This window comes from Trichechus manatus, unplaced genomic scaffold (genome assembly GCF_000243295.1).
Source record: "Trichechus manatus latirostris isolate Lorelei unplaced genomic scaffold, TriManLat1.0 scaffold00016, whole genome shotgun sequence".
In the NCBI taxonomy this organism is placed as follows: domain Eukaryota; kingdom Metazoa; phylum Chordata; class Mammalia; order Sirenia; family Trichechidae; genus Trichechus; species Trichechus manatus.
In genome coordinates this window covers 7,402,904-7,425,891 of record NW_004443952.1, presented here as the reverse complement: position 1 = coordinate 7,425,891, position 22,988 = coordinate 7,402,904, and the positions used below count along the sequence as shown (strand labels likewise).

Sequence of the window (22,988 nt, the reverse complement as noted above, 5' to 3'; positions counted from 1 at the left end):
ATATGCCAAAAGAAACTGGATGATTTATTGGGGGAGCCAACCCAGGCCCCTAGACTATTAGAAAATTAGAATTGTTGGGCTCTAATTGACACATCTGGATTGTTTTATCCATTCTCCCACCCCCAGGTAGCCAGAGGGCGCAATGCTAATCCCAGCCCTTTCTCCATCTATTTCCAATTCTTCTGTCTCCGATTTTCCAGCTGGAAGCCCGCCTACGGAAGCCACCTCCGCCTTCCCCACTCAAGCTTGGGCCCTCTGGCTCTGCCCTGCTGGCTGTTCCCCCTTCCATGGCCCTCCCCGCTCTAGATTAAGAGGCTTTCTGTTGGAGACAGGGGTTTCCCCACAGCTCCGTGTTTGTCTGGAGGCCTGAGACTTCAGCGCTCTGGAAAGGTTGTAGTCATGGACAAGGGAGAAAGAAAGGAAATTGGGGAGAATGGGAGTATAGGCAGGGAGCTTTTATAGGTCCCTCTGCAGAGCCAACCTCCAGCTCCCTGTTTCCTCAAGAACATGGAAATAAATGTGTTACACAGAACTCAGCTGGCTTGCTGACTGGTGGGGCTGGGGACATTGAGAGATTTAAAAGCTCTGGAAAAAAAAAAAAGAGGAAGAAATTATTTTCCTGCCCATAGTTTTTAGGAAAATCACGTAAGTCTTTGGGGGAAAAAAGAGAGAGAGTCCCATTTCTGCCCCTCTAGGTGGGGAGGGGTGTTCACATTAAGGGCTGAGGGTGGTGATTTCTGATCAGCTAGCCCCCTGCCCCCTCACCCTCTCTTGGATGACAAAACCAGCCCTTCATGTTCCATGGTCGCTCATGCTTGGAATCCCAGATTTTCCACCACCCAGCCTGGCCGCGGCCCCACTTAAACCACTTGGCTTCCTTCGCTCCCAGCATGGAGGCGTGTCCTGGAACCAGGCTCCTACTCCAGGCCCAGCTCTCTCCAAATCGACTGTTCTGATTTCTTCGGTGGCTTTTAAACTTTTCTTTAAAAAAAAAAAAGTTACCCCCTCACTCCTTCTTTGGACATTAAAAAAAAAAAGTTTCTTATTTCCCCAAACTCTGGGATATTGTACAGGATTTTCCAAACTGGAAAAACCAGAGTAAGTTAATTCTGGCCTTTGTTCTACCAAGGAAGTTCTCCTGCTGGGTCATGCCCTCAGCTGTACCACACGGGGTCTCTAAGCTTCTCCATTCTTCCTGGGCTTTCCTCCCCTCTCTTCTTCCTGGTGCCAGGGCTGTGGATGTTTCCTGAGTCCTGGGCCAGCAGACTGTCAGTAATATCCAACATGGATGGAAAGCTGGAAGTGCTAAGGGCTTTGAGAGATGGTCCTGGCCCTAAGGGAAACACGTCCTGATCTGTTTCTGCAACAGCTCACTTTATGGGTGATCTTAGCGGAGCAGAACATGACTGAAAACACAGAGGGAGCAGAACAGGCCTCCAACGGTCAGGATCAGTGCCACCAAGTCTATGCAATAAACCTTGTCTTAGAGAAGAAACAGTCATTGCTACACTCAAGATTAGGTTATTACTCATTATTTACACAGTCTTAGCAAGCCAAGCTATCTGGTTTCTCATCTACCAGTACCACTTGCCATCAGGTCGATTCTGACTCATGGCAACCCCATGTGTGTCAGAGCAGAACTACTCCAAAGGGTTTTCGATGGTTGGTGTTTTGAAAGTAAATTGCCAAGCCTTTCTTCCAAGGCACCTCTGGATGGGCTTGAACCTCCAACCTTTCAGTTAGCAGCTGAGCGTGTTAACCATTTGTGCCACCTAGGGACTTCATTTCTCATGCTATAGCTGATTAAAAGCAAGTAATGTGAAGGAAACTTAAGCCTATCTATTGCAGGCACAGGAAGTCCAACAGAAGGACAAGTGAGGGCTCTCAGCCTGGTGATGAAAAGTGTCAGGAGGCAGACACAAGCACTCAGAAGCCACAGTGGTGTGGGGCCATCGAGAGAGGGGCAGTTGTCCAGGCTGCACCACCCCTGTGTGACAACAGCAGTTGAGGATGAAGAGGTTGAAGGATCAAGAAACAATTTGACCCAGTGTCAATTCTCCAGGAAAGGGCAGGTGACACTGGGCAGTTTAGCTCCTGATAGTGCAGTTTTCAGCCATATGAGCAACCCCAGGCAGGTCCACAGATAGGCTGGCTTGTAACCACCCCCTAGGGACTTCCCCCAGCCCCCAGGCTTGCCAGTGGCCTGCCCTATACTCTAACAAGACTGTTGCTGGTCAGATGGACTTTGGGAACGGCCTCGGCAGCTGTACCCTTGCCAGTGGATCTGGATGCTGGGGAGTCTTCTGGAGCCCACTGTGGTGTCTATTGTAACTTTCTTTACTGGTGTGCATTTAGGGCGAACAAGGGGTTCCAGGTGTGTCAGGAGACCCCGGATTCCAAGGAGACAAGGTAAGTGAGTTTGATTCTCGCCCTCGCCCCCGCCCCCGCCTTTCTGTTCTCCTGGTCCTGGCTTCCTTCCCAGGCATGTCATGAGCCAGGACCCACCTGTGAGATGGTTCCCTTTCAAACAGTCCTGTCTTCTCCATCCTGTCTACTCTCTGGCCATCTCTCACCTGGAATTTGCAATGACCTCCTAACGAATTTCCAGGCCCCGGCCTCTTCTCTCTCAGTTTATCTTCCACATTGCACAGAATTGCTCTTCTCAGGGCACATAAACCACCTATGGCTCCCAACCGCTCCCAGAATGAAGACCTAGCTCCTCACTCTGAGTCTCAGGACCCTTCTGCCTCCTCTCCTGCCCTCTGCCCTTTACAGCCCTGTACTTCAACTCCACTCAGCTGCCCACTGTACCTCCAGGCCTTTGCACACTTGCTGCCTCGGCCTGGACCACCTTCCACCCAGCTTCACTGAACGACTCAATCTTGCCCGTCTTTTAGAACCCTGCCCAGATGCCTTTTTCTGCCCCTGACAGGGGACTGGCCATTTCCCTCTCTAGGCACCCTAACCTGCAAGTCTGTCCCTCTCTTATGGGACTGCCTTTCTCCCCTGATTTATGGGACTTGTGCTCACAGCTCAGCCCCCTGCTAGACAGTGAGTTCCCTGAGGGCAGGGCCCCAGCCTGCCCTGATGGAGCTTGGCTCAGGGTCCTGCATGGAGCAGCAGGTATTTAGGGCCTGCTTGTGCAGTGAGTGAGTGAGTAACAGGCCTTACTAACTGACTGGCAGAGGGGACGGACAAGGATGGTCTTGACTTTCCACGCCCCACCACAGGCCTGCTGAGGCCGGCTCCTTTTTGCCTGTGTCTGGCACCATGTAGCCACATCTGGCCCTTGCCCAGCCTGTCAATGAGGCCCAGATGTTGGCCAGTTCTGCTTCTTCCCCCTCTCTTCCTCCCGCTGGCCTGTCCTCAGTGTCTCCCGCTTTGTGACAAGCCACGCAGACCTTGTTACTTCTATTGGGCCTCTGCTCCAGAGTTCTTGACCATAAAGGTTGTCTTCTTGGAGCCCCAGGGCCCTGGGTTCCAGGACTACCTAACAGGGGCTGCTGGTTCCACCTCTGCATCCCCAGGTCCCAGCCCACAGGGCTGCAAGTGAGGAAAGTAAGGAGAGAGCTCTTCGTCCACAAAGATGGCCATTCTCCAGGCCTCGGGCTGGCTGGGAGGATGACAGCTACTCACCAGGCCAGAGTCTGTCCCTCCCTAACTCTAGGCTGCTCTGGGTCTTTTCCAGGGAAGCCAGGGGTTGCCAGGGTTCCCAGGTGCACGGGGGAAGCCAGGGCCTCCGGTAAGTACCTCCTCTGACACTCCTAATCCCACCCTCTCCATATGGTTATGGAAGGCAGTCGGGGGCACCTTCACACCCAGGACCTCATTTCCTTCTGCAGCAGTCCTGAGGGGCAAGCCGAGCAGGGCAGGAATGGTGATTCACCCATTTTACAGATGAGAACCATGGGGCCCAGCATCATAGACAGCCCTAAGTCAGTGGCAGAGCTCTGGTGGGAATTCAGGCTCCTAATGCCTTGTAAAGGAGTCTGTGGGTGGCGTAAATCATTAAATGCCCACTACTACCGAAAGTTTATTAGTTTGAACTCACCCAGAGACACCTCAGAAGAAAGGCCGGTCGATCTGCTTCTGAAAGGTCACAGCCTTGAAAACCCTACGGAGCTCAGTTCTGCTCTGCAACACATGGGGTCACCATGAATCAGAATCAACTCCACAGCAACTGGTTTTATTTTTTGGTTTTTAATGCCTTATAAATAATGTTATTGTTTTTGTTAGGTGCCGACTCATAACGACCCAATAGGTCAGAGTAGAACTGCCCCAAACGGTTTCCAAGGAGTGGCTGGTGGATTTGAACTGCCGACCTTTTGGTTAGCAGCCAAGCTCTTAACCACTATGCCACCAGGGCTTCTTAAAAACAATACTAATGTTATTAATAATAGCAGTGGCTGTCACTTATTTATTGAGTGTTACCATATGTATCAGACCCTTCCTGTACTGTATCTCTTCAAAGACTGCCAACAACCTCATGAGTTTTAGGGAATTATTATTGCTCCCATTTTACAGAGGAGGAAATTGAGGTTGTTTAAGGTGAAGTGACTTGTTAGGATCCTATGGCTAGGAAGCTGTGGAGGCAGGGTTTGGACAATAGCTCCTTCCATGTGTCTAGGCAGATTTCATCCATATACTCCTGAACTTTTCCAGGCACCCAAAGTTAAGGGAATAATCTAGGGAGTCAGTGGGCCCTCACTCACCCCCTTCCTGTAATCTCTTCTCTTCTCTAGGGCAGAGTTGGAGACAAAGGATCTCTTGGGTTTCCTGGGCCCCCTGGACCCGAGGTATGTGATGCCCCATTTCTCTGGCTGCAGCTGGCACAGGGTGTTGTCCTTGGGGAAATGAGACCCAGGGAAGGGGAGGGACTTGCTGGAGGTCACACAGCAAGTGAGAGATGAGAGAGAAATTCCTAGATCAGCAATCATCCGTCTTCGGCCTCCTCTCCTCCCAGTTTACCCAGGGACTGTCAAAGGCAATGAGGACAAGAAGCAGCCTCAGAGTTCCTCTCCAGCCTAGTGAGACCTCCGCCACTTTCCCAGTTTCCAGAAAAACCATCAGCAAAGCCTTCTGGGCTCTACTTCCTGGGCCCTGAGCTAGAGCTCCCCTACCCCTCATCACAGAGTGGGGCCCTGAAGCCCTGGAGTGTGGCAGCAGGTGTGCGCTGCTTGTCCGCCTCTCTTTCACACAGGGACTCCGTGTTGGAGAACTGGGCTGAGCAGGAACCAGGGCTGTTGTCCTCAGGATCATCAGCATCCAGGCCCTCCTGCAGTCTAGGCCAGCCCCAGTCATAGCCCCCACCCTCACCCACCACTCCCTGGCCTCCAGGCTTTGCTTGTCCATGAGATCTCTGCATCTGAAACAAAAGTCTGGCCCTGTGGGTTTTCTGGGCTCTTCCAAAGATCACTCCTGGTATCACTCAGATGGTTAAGGGAATGTTTCCTGAAAGCTACAAGTTCAGACTTTCCACTGTGTTGACTTTGGCCTCAACACAGTCCTATCTTTAGACAAATGGAGTTGGCCTCTCTTCCATGGCCCTGATTCCCTCCTCTGTCACTGTAAGTCTGAGTTTCCCAGCAGTCTGGCCAGTGAGGGAGAGGAAAGCATGCTCACTCACACTCATTAGGCACCTCCGGGTGCCAGGAGCCTGTGTGGCATCTTAGTGATGAGAACTTGTTGAGCTGCCACCATAATCATGTGAGGGGAATGCTACTACCGCCATTTTGCAGACAAGGAAACTGAGTCACAGAGCAGAGCAGTGACCTCCTCAGAGTCACTCTGCTAGTTGGTAGGGAGTAAGGTCTACCTTGGCTCTGCCCTGGGTCCCTGGACAAATCTGGAGTCTGCCTCTCCTGTCTTTCTGTTCTGGTTTGATTGGCTGACTCGATATCCAGGAGATGGCTCTGCTCAGCTGAAGATAGAAGCTGATGAGCATGTCAGCGCCTTCCCTGGTTCTTTGCCTCCTTTCCCAGAGATCATTCCCAATTCAGCCCCCGGCTAAATTATCTCTTTTACTTATCAATGGGCCGGATGTGTGTGAGTACAGAATTTGATCAACATCCCGACCGCCATGTTCTCACTGGAGATGGACCCACCTCAGGCAGACTTGTTTTCCCAGGACACAGGACCCTACATCATTTTAAGTGCCAATTTTTATGGAGTGCTTACTAAGGGCCAGACATGGAGCAAAGAGGATTTCCTCACACTATTCTGTTTGAGCCTCACAACAGCCCCATAAGGTGGGTGGTATGGGCACCATTTTACAGATGAGGAAGCTGAGGCTCAGAGAGGCTGAGGAGCTTGCCTGGGGTCACACAGTGAGTCTGTGGCAGAACAGGATTTTGAGCCTCCCATCTTGAAGAAAAAAATTTTGACTTCTTGAATTAGCTCCAAGTTCAGGGCTGTGCTGGTGAAAGGGTGAGAGGGTATTTGGGTTGGGATTTAACAGAAATTACTAAAAGGTCAAAAGAGAAAGAAAGAAAAAACCAATTTATGAAGGCAAAGCAGGGCGTGTATTTTGGTCACAAAGACTCTAGTTTCTAGCTGGCAGGAATCTGAGAAAGTAGTAGGGCTGCCCTGAAAGCCAGTGAGGTTCTAGGCTGGATTAACAGAGGTATAGCACCTAAAACAAGGAAGGAGATGTTCCATACTGGCCTGTGCTGTCATACCACACCTATGGGCATCCTGCTGATCACACTCTCAGAAAGATAGCTAACAAGAGAAGCAGCCAGACCGAGGAGCCCTGGGCACCTGACTGTAAGCAGTGAAGAAACAAAGGACAAGCTTCTGGGGATAGGGTGACCGTTCTCCAAATTGTGCAAAGTCTGTTGTGAAGAGGGATCCCCCGTCCTCTGTAGGGCCCTGAGGGGCAGCACAAGGATGTTGAGGGACAAGGGAAGAGATTCTGCTCCATATCAGGAAGAACTTTCTACCACACAATCATCTAGTCAGGCCTTGGCAGGAGGTAGCAAGCTCCTAGTGGTGGTATGGGCAGAGTCCATCATGCTTGGCCAGGACGGGAGGGGATTTATGCTTATGATAGGAGTGAGATTGATTAGATCCGTGCTTCCCAAGTGTTTCAAGGTCACAGCCAATGCAGAATATAATCAGAGGCCTCCTCCTGGGCTAAGAGGAACATAATCTCTGCACCCCGGTAACCGCTTCCCAGTGGCCACACAAGACAAGAAATTCTGGGTTAGACACATTTACATGTGCCTGTTCCTGTGCTAAGTACTATCTCGCACATTCTCATTTAATTCTCTTAGCAACTCTGAAAGGTAAGTCCTGGTACCATGATCCCCATTTGGAACTTCAGTTCAGATCTGGGGTCAGCGTGGTTAATTGACCCGCCCAGGTTCCCATCCCAGCAGAACGGAAGCCCAGGTCAGTCCAGCTTTCAAACCTTGACTCTTCACACTTCCCTTCACAGCCCCTGTGGGTGACCTTTCTCTCTGCTTCCCCTCAGGGATTCCCTGGAGACATTGGCCCCCCTGGGGACAACGGCCCAGAAGGCATAAAGGTGAGTACCTGCCCAGGTGAAGAATCGGACAGTGCTATGGAGACCACAAGCCTCAAGGGCTGGCTTGGAAGTAGGGGAAGTCTTGCCAGCCTGTGACGGAGATGGAGGTACCACCTCTGAGACCCTTTTTGTCCCCTTCTCTCCAGGGTAAGCCCGGAGCTCGAGGCCTGCCGGGACCTCGAGGGCAGCTGGGGCCAGAGGTGAGACCGTCTGGCCCTGCCCCTGCTCATTCCCCCTGCCTGTCTCCCCACCCAATGCTCATCCTGGCCTGAACACAGCCTCCAGCCTGGGATACCCCCAGTCCTTGTACTGGAGGCCTGAACTCCTGGTGGGGCCTCTTAGCCAGGACACAGCCCAGGGCTGCCTCAGACGTGCCCTCCAGCTCATCCTTTACTGCCTACCCCTGTGACCCTCTCAGGGGTCCTCTCTGCTTTGACCTGGCAGAACGGCTCACCCCTCCCTCCGCTGCTCCCCCACTGCCCTGTGATTTTCTCTCTTTGAGCCGCTGGCACTACTCATGCTTAGAGTAGCACAGTTTATTGAGGTGTTTATCTGGGAGGGTAGGATTGCCAGCTGCATTTTACAGTGACCATTGGGTCTGAGGGAGGTCCTTCAGGTCCCATAGTCAGCAGCAAGCAGAGTCAAGATTTAACCTCAGGCCTGCTTGAGCCCAAAGCCTGTGGCATAGGCCCTATGCTGCTAAATTCTGTGCTCCCAGGACAGGCCTGACATCACTTGCACAAGGCTGCACAGCTAGTAACTGCAAAGCGAAGGTTTGCTCATTTACTTATGCATGGGTTATGAGGGGATCGAGGGCCAGGATGCAGCCATCCTACAGGTCTGTTGGAGCACCAGCTGGAGGGCTGTCAAGCACTCCACAGGCTGGTGCCAGCTTTTGCTCCAAACATGCAGCCCTCCTTAGTGTCCCCTCCACCACCTACCTTGGCTCAGAACCCAGGGCCACCATGACACACAGCCCTGGGAGAGAGGCAGGAGGCTGAGACTCACCACGAGCACAGGCAGACATCCTGCTGACGTGGATCCCTTCTCGGGGCTGGTTCTGGGTCTGGCAGAATTCCAACTCCAGCTCTGGCTCTGGGAGCTGCCATGTGGGACCGTTTCCTGGAAGCTGGGGGAGAGGGGTGGGGGTTTGGCTCCAGAGGGAGTCCCTTGGTCAGGCCTAGCATGCCAGAAGGGACCAGTTTGGAGGCTGCCTGGGCCTGCGGGAGGGTCTGGAGAGTCCCTGTGGTCCAGAAGCAGGAAAGGAGGGAAAGACAGCATCAGTCACGTGCATCTGTCTATACCACATTACAACTCAAGAAAGCCCTTTATACAGCACTAGCTCATGTCTTTATTAATTCATTCCCTCATTTGTTCATTCATTCTCATACTCACTCACTCACTTATTCATTTCTCCCTTCACCAAACACCAACTAGACCCTCCATGTGTGCAACATCCTAAGTGATGTCTGGGCGGTGGTTTCAAAAAAAACAAGGTATCATCACTGTCCTCTACCAACTCACTGTAAACCAGTCATCATAGTTAAGGATGACCTCCACTCTACACCATTTTACAGATGGGGAGACTGAGGCACATTGAGGCTAAGGTCTGCCAGCGAGTAAATGGCAGAGCTCAGAATCCATCCTGTATCTTTGAGCGGCAGGCTGAGGCTCTCTTCCCCATAGTTCATGATGGGGTTTTACTTTCCTGCCAGCGCAGCTGTGAACCTGTGCTGATTATGTTCAGATGATACGGGAGCCCCATTTGTCCAGAAGTCATTGTGTAGCCCAGCCTCTAGGCCATGGCCCGCAGAGCCTCTGCCCTGGCAGGGCCAGGTGGATGGGCCAGGTGCCCCATTTGTCCAGGGGGGGCTCTCCTCTGTCCACTCCTTTCCCTGCTTATAGGGCAAATCGTTTGAGATCCCCACTGGATTAACTTTCTCCTTTTTTCCTCTCCCATGTCTTCCCTGACTCTAGGGAGACGAGGGACCCATGGGACCACCAGGGACCCCTGGCTTGGAGGTGAGTGTCCCTGGCCTGGGGGAGGTGGCATTTGTCAGAGCTGAGCCAGCTGTGGGCCAGCGGGGCAGCATAGTGTTAGTGCTGCCTTACAGAAATCATCGGGGAGGACAAGCAGGCCATGAGGCGTGCCAGAGAGAATCGTAGGACAGACCCCAGAGGAGAGAGACGAGAGGCAGCAAACTGGCCGACATTCACTGCACCTATTATGTGCTGGGTGCTTTGAAGCCACTTTTTTCCTTTGATTCTCACGTGAGAGAGGCACCTCTTTCCTAGTTTCATTAGAGAGGAGGAAAACGAGGCTCAAAGAATGGGGGGTGGGGAAGTTAGCCCAATGTCTCACAGGCAGGAAGTGGGGATGGATGCCCCGCCTGGAACCTAAGGCTGAGCAATCTCTACTGCTCCCAGCGGTCTTCTGGAAGCCGCATGGCCCAGCCCCACCTTCTGCTTAAACCCCCAACAACTGCCTAAACCAGCGGTTCTTGAATTTCTTGGTCAGGACCTCTTTACACTCTTAAAAATTATTGAGGACCTCCAAGTGGTTTTGTTTACGTGGGTTATAGCTATCAATACTTACCATATTCGTAATTAAAACTGAGAAATTTAAAAAATATTTATTCATGAATTCATTAAAATTAATAATAAGCTATTTCATATTAACACAAATAATATTCTGAAAAATAGCTATAGTTTCCAAAGCAAAATAATTTAGTGAAAAAAGTGGCTTTTTTTTTTTTTTTTTAACCATTTTTACAAATCTCTTTAATGTCTGGCTTAATAAGAGACAGCTGGATTCTCACATCTTCTTCATTCTGTCTGTTGCTATATCACACATTGTGTAGCTTCTGGAAACCTCCACTTATGCTCATGAGAAGAGAGTGGCAAAGGCAAATGACATTTTAGTATTATTATGAGAATAGTTTTGACCTCATGAGCTCCTGAAAGGGTCTCAAGGATACCCAAGGGTCACCAGACCACGCTCTCCTCTCATTGGTGCCCCTTATACGCTGTCAACGCCCCTCCTTGCCCTCACTCCTTGAAAGCAGGTATCATCATCCCATTCACAGATGAGGAGATCAGGGCAGGAAGGGGACGTTCCTGAGCTCACACGACTGGAGCTCCCCCTGCAACCCCAGCACAGCTGGCTGCCTGGTGACATTGTGGCCCTCTCCTGCCCGTGGCTACCCTGTGCTAGGTCCTTGGAGCCCCTGGGACTCCAGCAAAGCTGCCCCTGCCCAGCTCCTCCCACTCTTTCTCTCTGTTGCAGGGTCAACTTGGCAAGAAGGGCTTTCCTGGGAGGCCCGGCCCGGATGGCTTGAAGGTGAGGGCACCTGGGGATGGATGCTGGGTTTAGGCCAGAGGAGACTGGACTGGGGAGGGGAAGACAGAATGCCTGAGGAAAACAAGAGAGGAGAGCCGACATATGAGGGCCCCAGGTAAAGGTCCAAGTCTCATGGCCAGTTGTGAAAAGGCAGGGGGGAGGGCCTTGATTTATCACAAAGTATTTGTAACAGAGAAAAAATGGACATAGCCTAAATGTCCAACAATGGAGTCTTGTTCAAGCAATGGTATATAACACAGCCACCAAAGATGGCCTCGTGGAATATCCAGAAGACGGGATGGGGAAATGCCTGTGTGTAGTGGGCAGGCAGGACCAGGGCAGGCTATAAAACAGGAAGGTAACGGTTATATAATGGGAAGGTAGGTAGCCCTGGGGTCAAAGTGGTTAAGCACTTGGCTGCTAACCGCAAGGTCGGTGTTTGGAACCGCCAGCCGCTCCACGGGAGAGAGATGTGGCAGCCTGCTTCTGTAAAGATTACAACCTTGGAAACCCTATGGGGCAGTTCTGCTCTGTCCTGTAGGGTCACTGTGAGTCGGAATCGACTCAATGGTGGTGGGTTTGGCTTTGGTTAAAGGTGAGCCTATTGCGGGGCAGGGAGGCATTGCATCCCTCTATGCACAGAGCAGAGGCTGAGATGTTGATGGGTGGGATGATAGGAGATTTTACTTTCTTCTCTGGGTTTCTATATTTTCCCCATTGTGTACAGTAAATATGTATTACCTTTTTTAAATTATTTTATTGTGGTAAAAAAGGAAAACAATATTTGCCAATGCAGCATATTTTACATGTACAAGTCAGTGACGTTGTTTACATTAATCATGTGATCCAACAATCACCACTGTTTCCGAATTATTCCACCAAAATGTATTAATTTTGTTAATAGTCTTTCTTTTTTTTTTAAGTTTTCAAAAGAGAACTGACTTGGGGTGGGAGAAGAATAACCCTCAACACATAGGCAGCCTCACTTAATGGTTTTCCAGGGATTCCCCTTGGTGGGTTGAATTTTCCCAGGCTGCCTGGGCAGGGATTGTTGGGCCAAGTTTACAGATGAGCAATCCCCTAGAGGGTTAGAGAAAAGCTGGGGGAACCCAGGTTTCCTGACTCCCTGGTTCAGAGCTCCGTTCCTCTCCTCTCAGGGGAAGTGGCCCACCTGTTGGTCCTGGCCCCACTGGTTTTTGTGAGTGTGAGGTCTGAGGGAGGAGCTCGTGGGGAGGCTGACACTGGCCGGGATTGTGATTAGCCACATCCATTTCTGAGCCAAAGGGTTGTGGAAAACTCCCGGCTGGTCTGAGCCCATGTCCTGCCCTCTGAGGTCTCGGCCTTGCTCCCCCAGACACCAGCTGGGTTTCTGTGGCGGGAGCAGTGACAAGGCCTGGGTGGATTTATCCCATTGCCTTATCCTGTGGCCTGCCACCTCTCTCCAGCCAGCTCACACTGATTTGGTTACACTGGACCCTGCGCCTCATTTCCAGAGGCTTCAGGGACCCCAAGGAGCAGCCTTTTCCCATTTTGGCTGCCTGAATACACAGGAGCCACCCCTGCATGGGATGGAGTCAATAGACAAGGCTGAGATAGGCCACTGGTCGTGAGAGCTAGAAATAACGTCGGACACATGAGGCTGATCTCCTCAGATTATAGCTGGGGAGGTTGAGCCCAGCCGGGGCAGAGATAGACTCATGAAGGTCACCCCAAAAGCTAGTGTCAGAGCTCAGGTGGGTTGGGGTCTTGGACTCCCTAGTTCCCTGCTTTTCCTGTGGCGGGGAAGCATAGTGCAGTGGGAATGGGAATTTAAGTCAAGCAGACCAAGGTTCAAGTCTAGCCCGACCTCTAGCTCACTGTGTGACCTTGGGCAGGTCACTTTACCTCTTTGGGCCTCAGTTTTCACCTCCACAAAATGCAATAGGTTAGTAAGGGCCCAAATGACATATAAGCATCAAGGTGCTCAGTAATCTGCCAGGGGCCACTCAGAGGGAATGGGTAACTAAGCTCATCCCTGGGACCAGAGGTTCTGTCCAAGTGTCCCTTTGTCCCTGCCATTTGTTTGGGGTCTCCAAGGCCAGACTTTGGTCAGAAATTTCCTGGGTCATCCCCACCAATGGGACAAAGGCCAATATCTTGAGAGTACCCCCAGAGGTCTGGACTCCAACCCCCCCATCCCAAGTGACCCTCCTCTTTGTTTCTTTGCAGGGAGAGCCAGGGAATCCCGGGCGGCCTGGGCCCGTGGGTGAGCAGGTAAGTCTCTGAACATTATGGCTCTATTTATTGAGCCTTTACTGTGTCAGGCCTTGTGCTAAGCTCTACATACACCACCCTCATTTAATTCTCATAATAGTGCTCTAGGTAGGTCCGCTTGTCCTCCCCCTTTTGTTGATGTGGATGCTGTCTCGGAGAAGTGAAGTCATTGAAAGAGAAAGCCATTCCCCAAGTCCTGACTCCAAGTGGACGTTTTCCGTGCATTTACCCAGTCAGGGTACACGATTCCCCTCCCAGAGCTTTAAAACTGGAAGAGCCCTGAATGCTCATGGCACATGCTCCCCTTGGTGTACAGATGGGGAAGTCGAAGATCAGAGAAGTGTAGCCACTTGCCAGGAGCTCTTGGTCCAGACATCCCTAAATTATAAAGAAAATGAACTTCAAACCAGTGGCTCGGGCCAGTGGGAAGCCAGGCCAAGGTCTCAAGAGAAGAAGTTGCAACTGGCCATTAAAGAGGAGGATTGAAGTCATGATCTTCAATTATCGAAGTGCCAGGGCCCTGGGTGCTGGATGGAAGGAGCTCTGAGTGCTGGGGAGACTGACAGTGACAGCTTCACTCCTTTTTCCCAGGCCCCCGTGCCTCCTGAAAGCTTGACCTCTGGGCTCGAAGGATGGAAGGGGACACTCTCTCCCACTCCTTTAATGAAGGGCCTCACACCACTCACTCCAGAACCCTAGAGGGGGCTGCCTCAGGCAGGAAGAAAGATGATGCTGGGGGCCCAGAAGAATTTGGCTGTGCTGAGAAGCACCATCGATGGCGTGAGAGTCGTACAGGATGGGCTTCCTCACCAGGCCTGAACATCTGTTGGGGGAAAGAAAGGAATTAAGGCAGGGGGAGGCTCGGAGTTTTGAAATCTTTCCAGTGTCATTTGAACACATTCTGTGGGAAGTCCAGGAGTTTGCAAAGGCTGCCGCAGCCTGGATATATTTCCGGATTGGAAAAGGAAAGGCAATATGAACAGCAAATTCAATTTCATTGTTATGGTGGTGGTAGGGCCCTGGGGAAATGGATGCTCAGAATCCTAGAATGTTAGGACACAGAAGGTCCCTGTTGTTGTTTATAGATGCCGTTGAGTTGGTTCTAACTCATGGCAACCCTATGTACAACAGAACAAAACATTGCCTGGTTCTGTGCCGTCCTCACAACAGTAGGTATGTTTGAGCCCATTGTTGCAGCCACTGTATCAATCCATCTCATTGAGGAGCTTCCTCTTTTTCACTGACCCTCTGCTTTACCAAGCATGAGGTCCTTCTCCAGGGACTGGTCCCTCCTGATAACATGTCCAAAGTAAGCCAGACGAAGTCTCACCATCCTTGCTTCTAAGGGGCATGCTGGCTGTACTTCTTTCAAGACAGATTTGTTTGTTTCTGGCAGTCCATGATATAGTCAATATTCTTCGCCAAAGGGTCCCGGGGAGTTACTTTATCCAGGGGCTCCTAACTTCTTTTTGTTCTTTGGACCCCTTTGAAGCCCATGGATGCCTTTCAGAATAGAGTTCTTAAATGCATAAAATAAAAAACAAAGGACTACTGAGGGTATTAATTATATTGTAATATAATTGTAAAACTATATAAAATGCTATATACTTACATATATGCTTCTTTACTAATACAGTAAATAATGAGATATAGCAACGGATCTCTACCACATGTCTGTCAGTTTCTTGTACTGTGGTGGCTTGTGTTTTGCTGTAATGGTGGATGCTATGCCACTAGTATTTCAATACCAGCAGGGTCACCTGTGGTGGACAGGTTTCAGCAGAGCTTCCAGACTAAGACTGGGAAGAAGGACCTGGTGATCTACTTCTGAAAAAATTGGCCAGTGAAATCTTCATGGATAGCAGTGGAACATTGTCTGATATAGTGCTGGAAGATGAGCCCTTCAGGTTGGAAGGCACTCAAACTATGACTAAGGAAGAGCTGCCTCCTCAAAGGAGAGTCATCTTAATGACATGGATGGAATAAAGCTTTCGAGACCTCCTTTGCCGATGTGGCTTCTCAAAATGAGAAGAAACAGCTGCAAACATTGTTAATAAATGGAACGTGGAATTTACAAAGTATGAATCAAGGAAAATTAGAAGTTGTCAAAATTAAAATGGAACACTTGAAGATCAATATCCTAGGCATTAGTGAGCTGAAATGGATTGGTATTGGCCATTTTGAATCAGACAGTCATATGGTCCACTATGCCGGGAATGACAGATTGAAGAGGCATCACATTCATCGTCAAAAAGAACATTTCAAGGATCTATTCTGAAATACAGTGCTGTTAGTAATAGGATAATATCCATACGCCTACAAGACCAGTAATATGACTATTATTCAAATTTGTGCACCAACCACTAATGCCAAAAATGAAGAAATTGAAGATTTTTACCAATTTCTGCAGTCTGAAATTGATCAAGCATTCAATCAAGATGCATTGATAATTACCGGTGATTGGAATGCAAAAGTTAGAAACAAAGAAGAATCAGTAGTTGGAAAATACGGCCTTGGTGATAGAAACAATGCTGGAGATCTCATGATAGAATTTTGCAAGACCAACAACTTATTCATCGTAAATACCTTTTTTCAACAACATAAATGGTGACTGTACATGTGGACCTAATTGGATGAAATATTCAGAAATCAAATCAACTACATCTGTGGAAAACGATGATGGAGAAGATCAATATCATCAGTCAGAACAGTGCCAGGAGCTAACTTTGGAACAGATCATCAATTGCTCATATTCAAGTTGAAGCTGAAGAAAATTAAAACAAGTCCAGAAGAGTCAAAGGTGGACCTTGAATATATCCCACCTGAATTTAGAGACCATCTCAAGAACAGATTTGACACATTGAACACTAATGACTAAAGACCAGATGAGTTGTAGGATGACATCAAGGACATCATACATGAAGAAAGCAAAACATCATTAAAAAGACAGGAAAAAAAAAAAAAACCCCAAATGGATGTCAGAAAAGACTCTGAAACTTGCTCTTGAACATAGAGTAGTTAAAGCAAAAGGGAGAAATGAAGATGAAAAAGAGCTGAACAGAAGATTTCAAATGGTGACTCAAGAAGATAAAGTATTATAAAGACACGTGCCAAGACCTGGAGTTAGAAAACCAAAAGGGAAGAACATGCTCAGCATTTCTCAAGCTGAAAAAACTGAAGACAAAAATTAAAGCCTGGAGTTGCAATGTTGAAGGATTCTATGGGCAAAATATTGAGTGATGCAGGAAGCATCAAAAGAAGATGGAAGGAATACACAGAGTCACTGTACCAAAAAGAATTGATCGATGTTCAACCATTTCAGGAGGTAGCATATGATGAAGAACTGATGGTACTAAAGGAAGATATCCAAGCTTCACTGAAGGCACTGGCAAAAAACAAGGCTTCAGGAATTGACGGAATACCAATTAACATGTTTCAACAAACAGAAGTGACACTGGAAACGCTCACTTGTCTGTGCCAAGAAATTTGGAAGACAGCTACTTGGCCAACCAACTGGAAGAGATCCATATACGTGCCCATTCCAAAGAGAGGTGATCCAACAGAATGCAGAAGTTATCAAAGAGTATCATTAATATCACACACAAGTAAAATTTTGCTGAAGACAACTCAAAAGCAGTTGCAGCAGTACATTGACAGGGAGCTGCCAGAAATTTAAGCTGGATTCAGAAGAGGATGTGGAACGAGGGATATCATTGCTGACGTCAAATGAATCTTGGCAGAAAGCAGAGAATACCAGAAAGATATTTACCTGTGTTTTATTGACTACACAAAAGCATTCAATTGTGTGGATCATAACAAATTATGGATAACATACTGAAGAATGGGAATTCCAGAACACTTAATTGTGCTCATGTGAAACCTGTACATAGACCAAGAAGCAGTTGTTCGAACAGAACAAGGGGATACTGCATTGTTTAAAATTAGGAAAGATGTACGTTAGGGTTGTAACCTTTCACCATACTTATTCAGTCTGTATGCCAGCAAATAATCCAAGAAGCTGGACTGTATGAAGAAGAAGGCGGCATCAGGATTGGAGGAAGGCTAATTAACAACCTGTGATACACAGATGACACAACCTTGCTTGCGAAAAGCGAGGAGGACTTGCAGCGATTACTGATGAAGATCAAAGACTACAGCTTTCAGTATGGATTACACCTCAACATAAAAAGAAAAAGAAAAAAATTCTCACAACTAGACCAATAAGCAACATCACGATAAATGGAGAAAAGATTGAAGTTGTCAAGGATTTCATTTTCCTTGGATCCACAATCAACACCCATGGAAGCAGCAGTCAAGAAATCAAACAATGTATAGTATTGGGCAAATCGGCTGCAAAAAACCTCTTTAAACTATTAAAAAGCAAAGATGTCACCTTGAAGGCTAGAGTGCACCTGACCCAAGCCATGGTATCTTCAATTGCCTCATATGCACGCGAAACTTGGACAATGAATACGGAAAACTAAAGAAGAATTGATGCCTTTGATTATGGTGTTGGTGAAGAATATTGAATATACCATGGACTTCCAGAAGGATGAACAAATCTGTCTTGGAAGAAGTACAGTCAGAATGCTCCTCAGCAGGGAGGATGGCGAGACTTGGTCTCGTATACTTTGGATGTGTCATCAGGAGGGAAGAGACCTTGGAGAAGGACATCACACTTGGTAACGTAGAGGATCAGCAGAAAAGAGGAAGACCCTCAACAAGATGGCTTTACATAGTGGCTGCAACAATGGGCTCAAACATAGCAACGACTGTGAGAATATGCGGGCCTGGGCAGTATTTTGTTCTGTTGTACATAGTGTTGCTATGAGTCAGAACTGACTCAATGGCACCTAACAACAAGCAGCGGGTCTAATAACTACCTTATTCTGAAGAGGTAATGAGCCTTAATGATACATTTTGTGATCTCTGCAGCAATGACTGCAATGTGACATGTAAATATCTGTGACAAAGTCACAAGTACTGGTAATACCATTGTGGTTTGTTGCTCACACTTACAGCTGAAGAAAATGCTAAATTTCAGTTAGAGGTTAGTGAAAGTAAAAGTTGCCATTTTTCCCATTAAAGTTCACAGACCTCCTAATTTCCATCTGTGGAAACTTCCCTGGGCCCCAGGGAAGAACCCTTGGATTCTAGTCCACATTGGCAACCTGGGGTTCATGGAGAACAAGCTTGATCAAGATGACTAAGCTGGGTAGTGGCAAAGCTGGAACCAGGAGTGTCAGCAGAGCCCCTACTTGGTCACCAGAGCCCACAGCTAGCTACCAGCCAGCATGGACTATAGCAAGAAACAGAGACCTGTCAGTTGCCAGGCAGAGCTGGAGCCCTGTGGTTGCTACAAGGCCTGTTCACTTGCTGTGCTGGCCATTCTCGTGGCCCCCCACCCCACGTGGTCACAGGGAAGGGGCAGCAATTTCCTGTTCATGGCTGAATCATGGCAGAGGACAGAGCCCTAGGAAAGAGTTGCAAAGCTCATGCCATAGGACCTCCTTATAGTAATAATAAGAGCTACATTTATTGGACACCTATGACATACCAGGCTCTGTGCCAAACACTTTATACACTGTTGCCTGCAATTCCCCCCAACAACCTTATGGCAGTAGGTATTATTATACCTATTTTGCAAATGAGGAAACCGAGGCTCTGAGAAGTTAAGTAACTTACCCAAGATCACACAGATAGTAACTGTCAGAGCTAAGACTGACACTTAGGTCTCTGGATTCCCAAGACCATGCTCTCCACTTGCCCATTACCCATTGCCGTCAAGTCAATTCTGACCCATAGGGACCCTGTAGGACAGAGTAGAACTGCCCCATAGGGTTTCCAAGAAGCAGCTGGTGGATTCAAACTGCTGACCTTTTGGTTAGCAGCTGAGCTCTTAATCACTATGGCACCAGGGCTCCACCTGCTCATTAAAAAAAAAAAAAAACCAAACCCGTTGCCATTGAGTCGACTCCAATTCATTAGGAACCTATAGGACAGAGTAGAACTGCCCCATAGGGTTTCCAAGGAGCAGCTGGTGGATTCAAACTGCTGACCTTTTGGTTAACACTGTAACTCTTGTCCACTGCACCACCAGGGGACTCTGTGAGTTCCTCAAACCGTTGCATTTATCTAATGGCTAGTGGGAACACAGGCCGCTTGTTGGGCCCTGTCCTAGGTGCTGGCGATGCAAGATGATTAAGTCACAGGACTTCAAGAAGCTCTGTCCAGGGAAAGCCAGGCATATAGACACTTAACCCTGAGAAGTCTAGTCCCCACAAAGATCCATGACCATCGTGTTCTCAGTTGCACCCCCAGTGCCTACCAGAATGTTCTATGTGAGAAAGAAGGGAGAGAGAGAGAGACTCTCATAGCAAACAATGGCCCTGTATCTGTGGTCAACGTGAGGTCCAGGCCAGCCTCTTCTCCTAAATCGGGGCTCAGATCCTGCCTGTGCAATGTTTGCTGCAGGTAGCATACCAGCCCGGAAGAAGCCAACTGTGCCCATAGCAGCTTTCAGAGCCACCCCTCCACCCGCCCTGCCAGGTGGAAGCCCTGGGCCTCAGCCTTGGCTCCACCCACGGAAGTCTGCCAGGATGTTCTGGGACAGTGCCCCAGGGGGGTCCCAGCGTGGGGGCGGGGAATGGGACACTTGCTGTATAGCCCTTATTCATTAGGATCCTGTTTGGCTTCTTGTTTGAGGTTTATGACCTGCCTGCCTTCCAGGACACAACAACTCATAAATTTAAAGTAGCTATGAAATTTCTGTTTCGCTGGGCCAGTCAGGCAGGGGCTTCTTGACAGAGCGATTTGTATTTCCTTCATTTAGCATTCTCTAAATGTCCGACTGCTCCCTTGTGGGGAGTTCTACTCGCTGTCTTAACCCCATGCCCTTTTAACATAAATGTAGGGTGAGACTGGAGGGAACTAATGTTTACAAAGTAACAGAGTACCTGGGTGTGCTGTGCATTACCTTGAATTCTCCAAACAAGCCCAGGAGGTAGGGACCTTTGTCTTCCTCCATTCTGCAGGTAAGGTTCAGAGTGGCTCTGAGATTTTCCCAAGGTCCCCAAACCTGAAGATGGCATGCCAATAACATAGTAAAGTGCCAGGCAAAGGGCTTGGCACATAGTAAGTGCTCAATAATTGTAGCCATGACTGTTAACACTGTTAGCATCTTGAAAATGTTCTGATTTATTATTTTAAAGTGAGTTGTTCCAGAAGTCAAAAACTTGGTTATTCTCTGTCACATATGTATTAGCCATGACCTTATACCATGTACTACACCTCTTACCCCTCATACCTAACCCCTGAAGGGTCTCTGGGCCCAGGGAGCCAGGGGCAGGCACAGGATCCCCCATGTATGGTGATGGTGCCAGGGAGATCTGTGCCCTGTGCACAGCCATACACTTTGGAGGCCTCAGGGTGGAGGGGAAGGTGTGTGGGCTTTGGAGCCAAACAGAGTGGAGTTGAAATCCCAGGCTGCAGCAGCACGGGCACACATGGTCCTGGCTTCGTTTACTACTTTAAAACTGTCTTTTGGATTCCGAAGAATCAGGCCCTTTGGAATTGGTTGGTGTCCCCTCACAGGTGGGCCGGCATTACCTCCTGGGCCTATGACTTGGGGCCTGTTTCTATTCAGGCCCAAGGTCCTGCTCTTTTCTGGCCAGATTTTGGGGACTAGAGGTAGATTTTATTGGAAAATTCTACGCATCCCTCAGTCTTTTCTTAATTCTCCTAGAAACACTTGGCTACAAATCTGGATTCTCCCAAAGCCACTTCTGTACTGTTGAACCACACAAGAACCCCTTCTGCTTGTGTTTTCCTTAGCAGGGATAAGATTAGGGCCTGGGACCCTGACATCTGGGCCTGCCTTCGTGGGTGACTTCTCTAGACTTTTCACCCTCACTGTGCCTGTGCACATTTGCCATCTCAAGGAAGACACAGCAGGCTTGCGGCCACCTGGGAGAAACCCCTGGAACACAGAAGCAGCTTATCACCGAGTGGAATTAAAAAGAGCAATGGGAACCACAGTGCGTGTGTGTGTGTGTGTGTGTGTGTGTGTGTGTGTGTGTGTGTCCTTTCAGAAAGAGGAGAGGAAGCATTTCAGAAGACAGAAAAAGACCTCCACTTCCCAGATTTCAATCAGGTCTCTTGGCGGAAACTCTTAGGCTATTTCTGTCCCAGCCAGGGGGTTTGTTTCTCTCTTTGAAACATCCCCAAGGCCCCAAAAGATGGGGACAGATTTCTCACAGGCAGCCTTCTTCACAGCACAGCTTAAATGCTATCCTCACCCCCACCCTCTCCAAATGTGGCTGCCTCCCAGCCTGCTCCTGGTGCGGGAAGAATGTGGGGTGCTCCCAGGGCTGCTGGCAGCGGCCCCACCACTTGGCTCCAAAATCAGAACCATCTGGTGGAGTGAAGGAAGTGAGCTTGGTGCCCAGAGAGAGGCAAGCTTTCCGTAGTGGCAGCCCCATGCTGGCCGGATTACCGGGCGCGGGGCAGGGGACACGAGGGGAATCAAGATTTAGAGGAAGAAAAATGCAGGCGAGTTGCCTTTACAACTCAGCACATCCCTGAACTCATACTGTTTTCCCCTTTCTCTTGCCTCCATGAATATTTCTCATAGGGACTGCTAGGATTCGTTGGTCTGGTTGGGGAGCCAGGAATCATGGGAGAAAAGGTAAGTTGTGCTGAGGTGAAACAAATAAACAAATAGCGCTTGTGTTTTGAAATGTGACCTGAGGGTGTCAGAGGGCTCTCCCCTGGCCTCTCTCCCCACTGCCTGGACATTCCAGACTTTCAAAAACCATTGTCCCCTTTCCCAGCATCCCCTGGGGCTCCCGCCCTGCCCTCCTGTCTCCGCCCTCAAGCACAGTTAGACTTTTATTTGACAACCAGCTAATGCATGTGTTCTAGGCTCCTTATGGCCACCCACTGGCACTGCTCAGAGGTGGGCAGCAGGGAGGGAGGTAAGGCTTTATCTTTTTAAAAAAGGAGAACATTTCCTGAGGTTACCTTGTGAATGCCTTCAGCAGCTCCATTTTACAGATAAGAAAAACTGAGGCTCAAATAGAGGAGTTAACTTGCTCTAAGTCACCCAGATAGTAAGTGGCAGAGCTGGGATATGAACCAGTTCAATACCAAAGGCCACACTTTGCCCACTAAGTCACTCTGCTTCACATTGGCTCCCAGTTCAGAAACAGCCTGTGGCTTCCTGGCTCCCACTATGTGCCCTGGATGGTAAGTGCTTTCCTTTGAATGGGCTCATTTGATTCCCAGAGCAGGCCCTCTGGGAGAGCCAATATCATTTTCATTGAACAGATGGAGAAGCAGGTCGAGAGAGAGGAAGCACCCACCCAAGTCTGGCCCCACCTACCTTTGCAAGCTAATCTTGTGCTTCAGTCCTCATCACTCCCCTAAGTCCCATGCCCTATGGTATTTTTCTTCTTCTTTTGTACTTAACTTTTTACTCTGGAATAATCAGAGATTCACAGGAATTTGCAAAAGTGAGGACAGAGAGGTCTCAAGTACCCTTCACCCAGTTTTCCCCTGTGACAACATCTTATATAACTATAGTACACTATCAAAAGCAACTCTGGCCTTCTTTTGTTGCTCAAATGTTGCATGTCCCTCCTCACCTCCCAACCATTGCCCATAGTGTTCCTTTGGCCAGATACATTCTTCCCACCCACCCACCGCCCATTTTGTCTGGATAACTCTTAACTGTCCTTCAGCTCAGTTCAAGCAACACTTCCTGAGCAAAGCCCTCCCTGACCACCCCTGCACCTAGATGGGTCAATTCCCCCTATATTAATGCCTTAGCACCATGACCCCACTCCCTCACTGCCCTTGTCCTTGGTA

The 22,988-nt window shown here is 49.0% G+C and overlaps 1 protein-coding gene across 1 annotated transcript in view; it reads left to right on the top strand.

The window, feature by feature from the left end:
* COL27A1 (collagen type XXVII alpha 1 chain) overlaps positions 1-22,988 on the top strand; it is a 153,447-nt gene that overhangs the window by 75,873 nt on the left and 54,586 nt on the right. Inside the window, exons 17-25 of the mRNA XM_004372133.1 lie at positions 2,356-2,409; positions 3,689-3,742; positions 4,743-4,796; positions 7,475-7,528; positions 7,675-7,728; positions 9,506-9,550; positions 10,815-10,868; positions 13,077-13,121; positions 21,754-21,807. Of these exons, the coding sequence (XP_004372190.1) occupies positions 2,356-2,409; positions 3,689-3,742; positions 4,743-4,796; positions 7,475-7,528; positions 7,675-7,728; positions 9,506-9,550; positions 10,815-10,868; positions 13,077-13,121; positions 21,754-21,807 (468 nt within the window). The remainder of the gene's footprint in view (positions 1-2,355; positions 2,410-3,688; positions 3,743-4,742; positions 4,797-7,474; positions 7,529-7,674; positions 7,729-9,505; positions 9,551-10,814; positions 10,869-13,076; positions 13,122-21,753; positions 21,808-22,988) is intronic.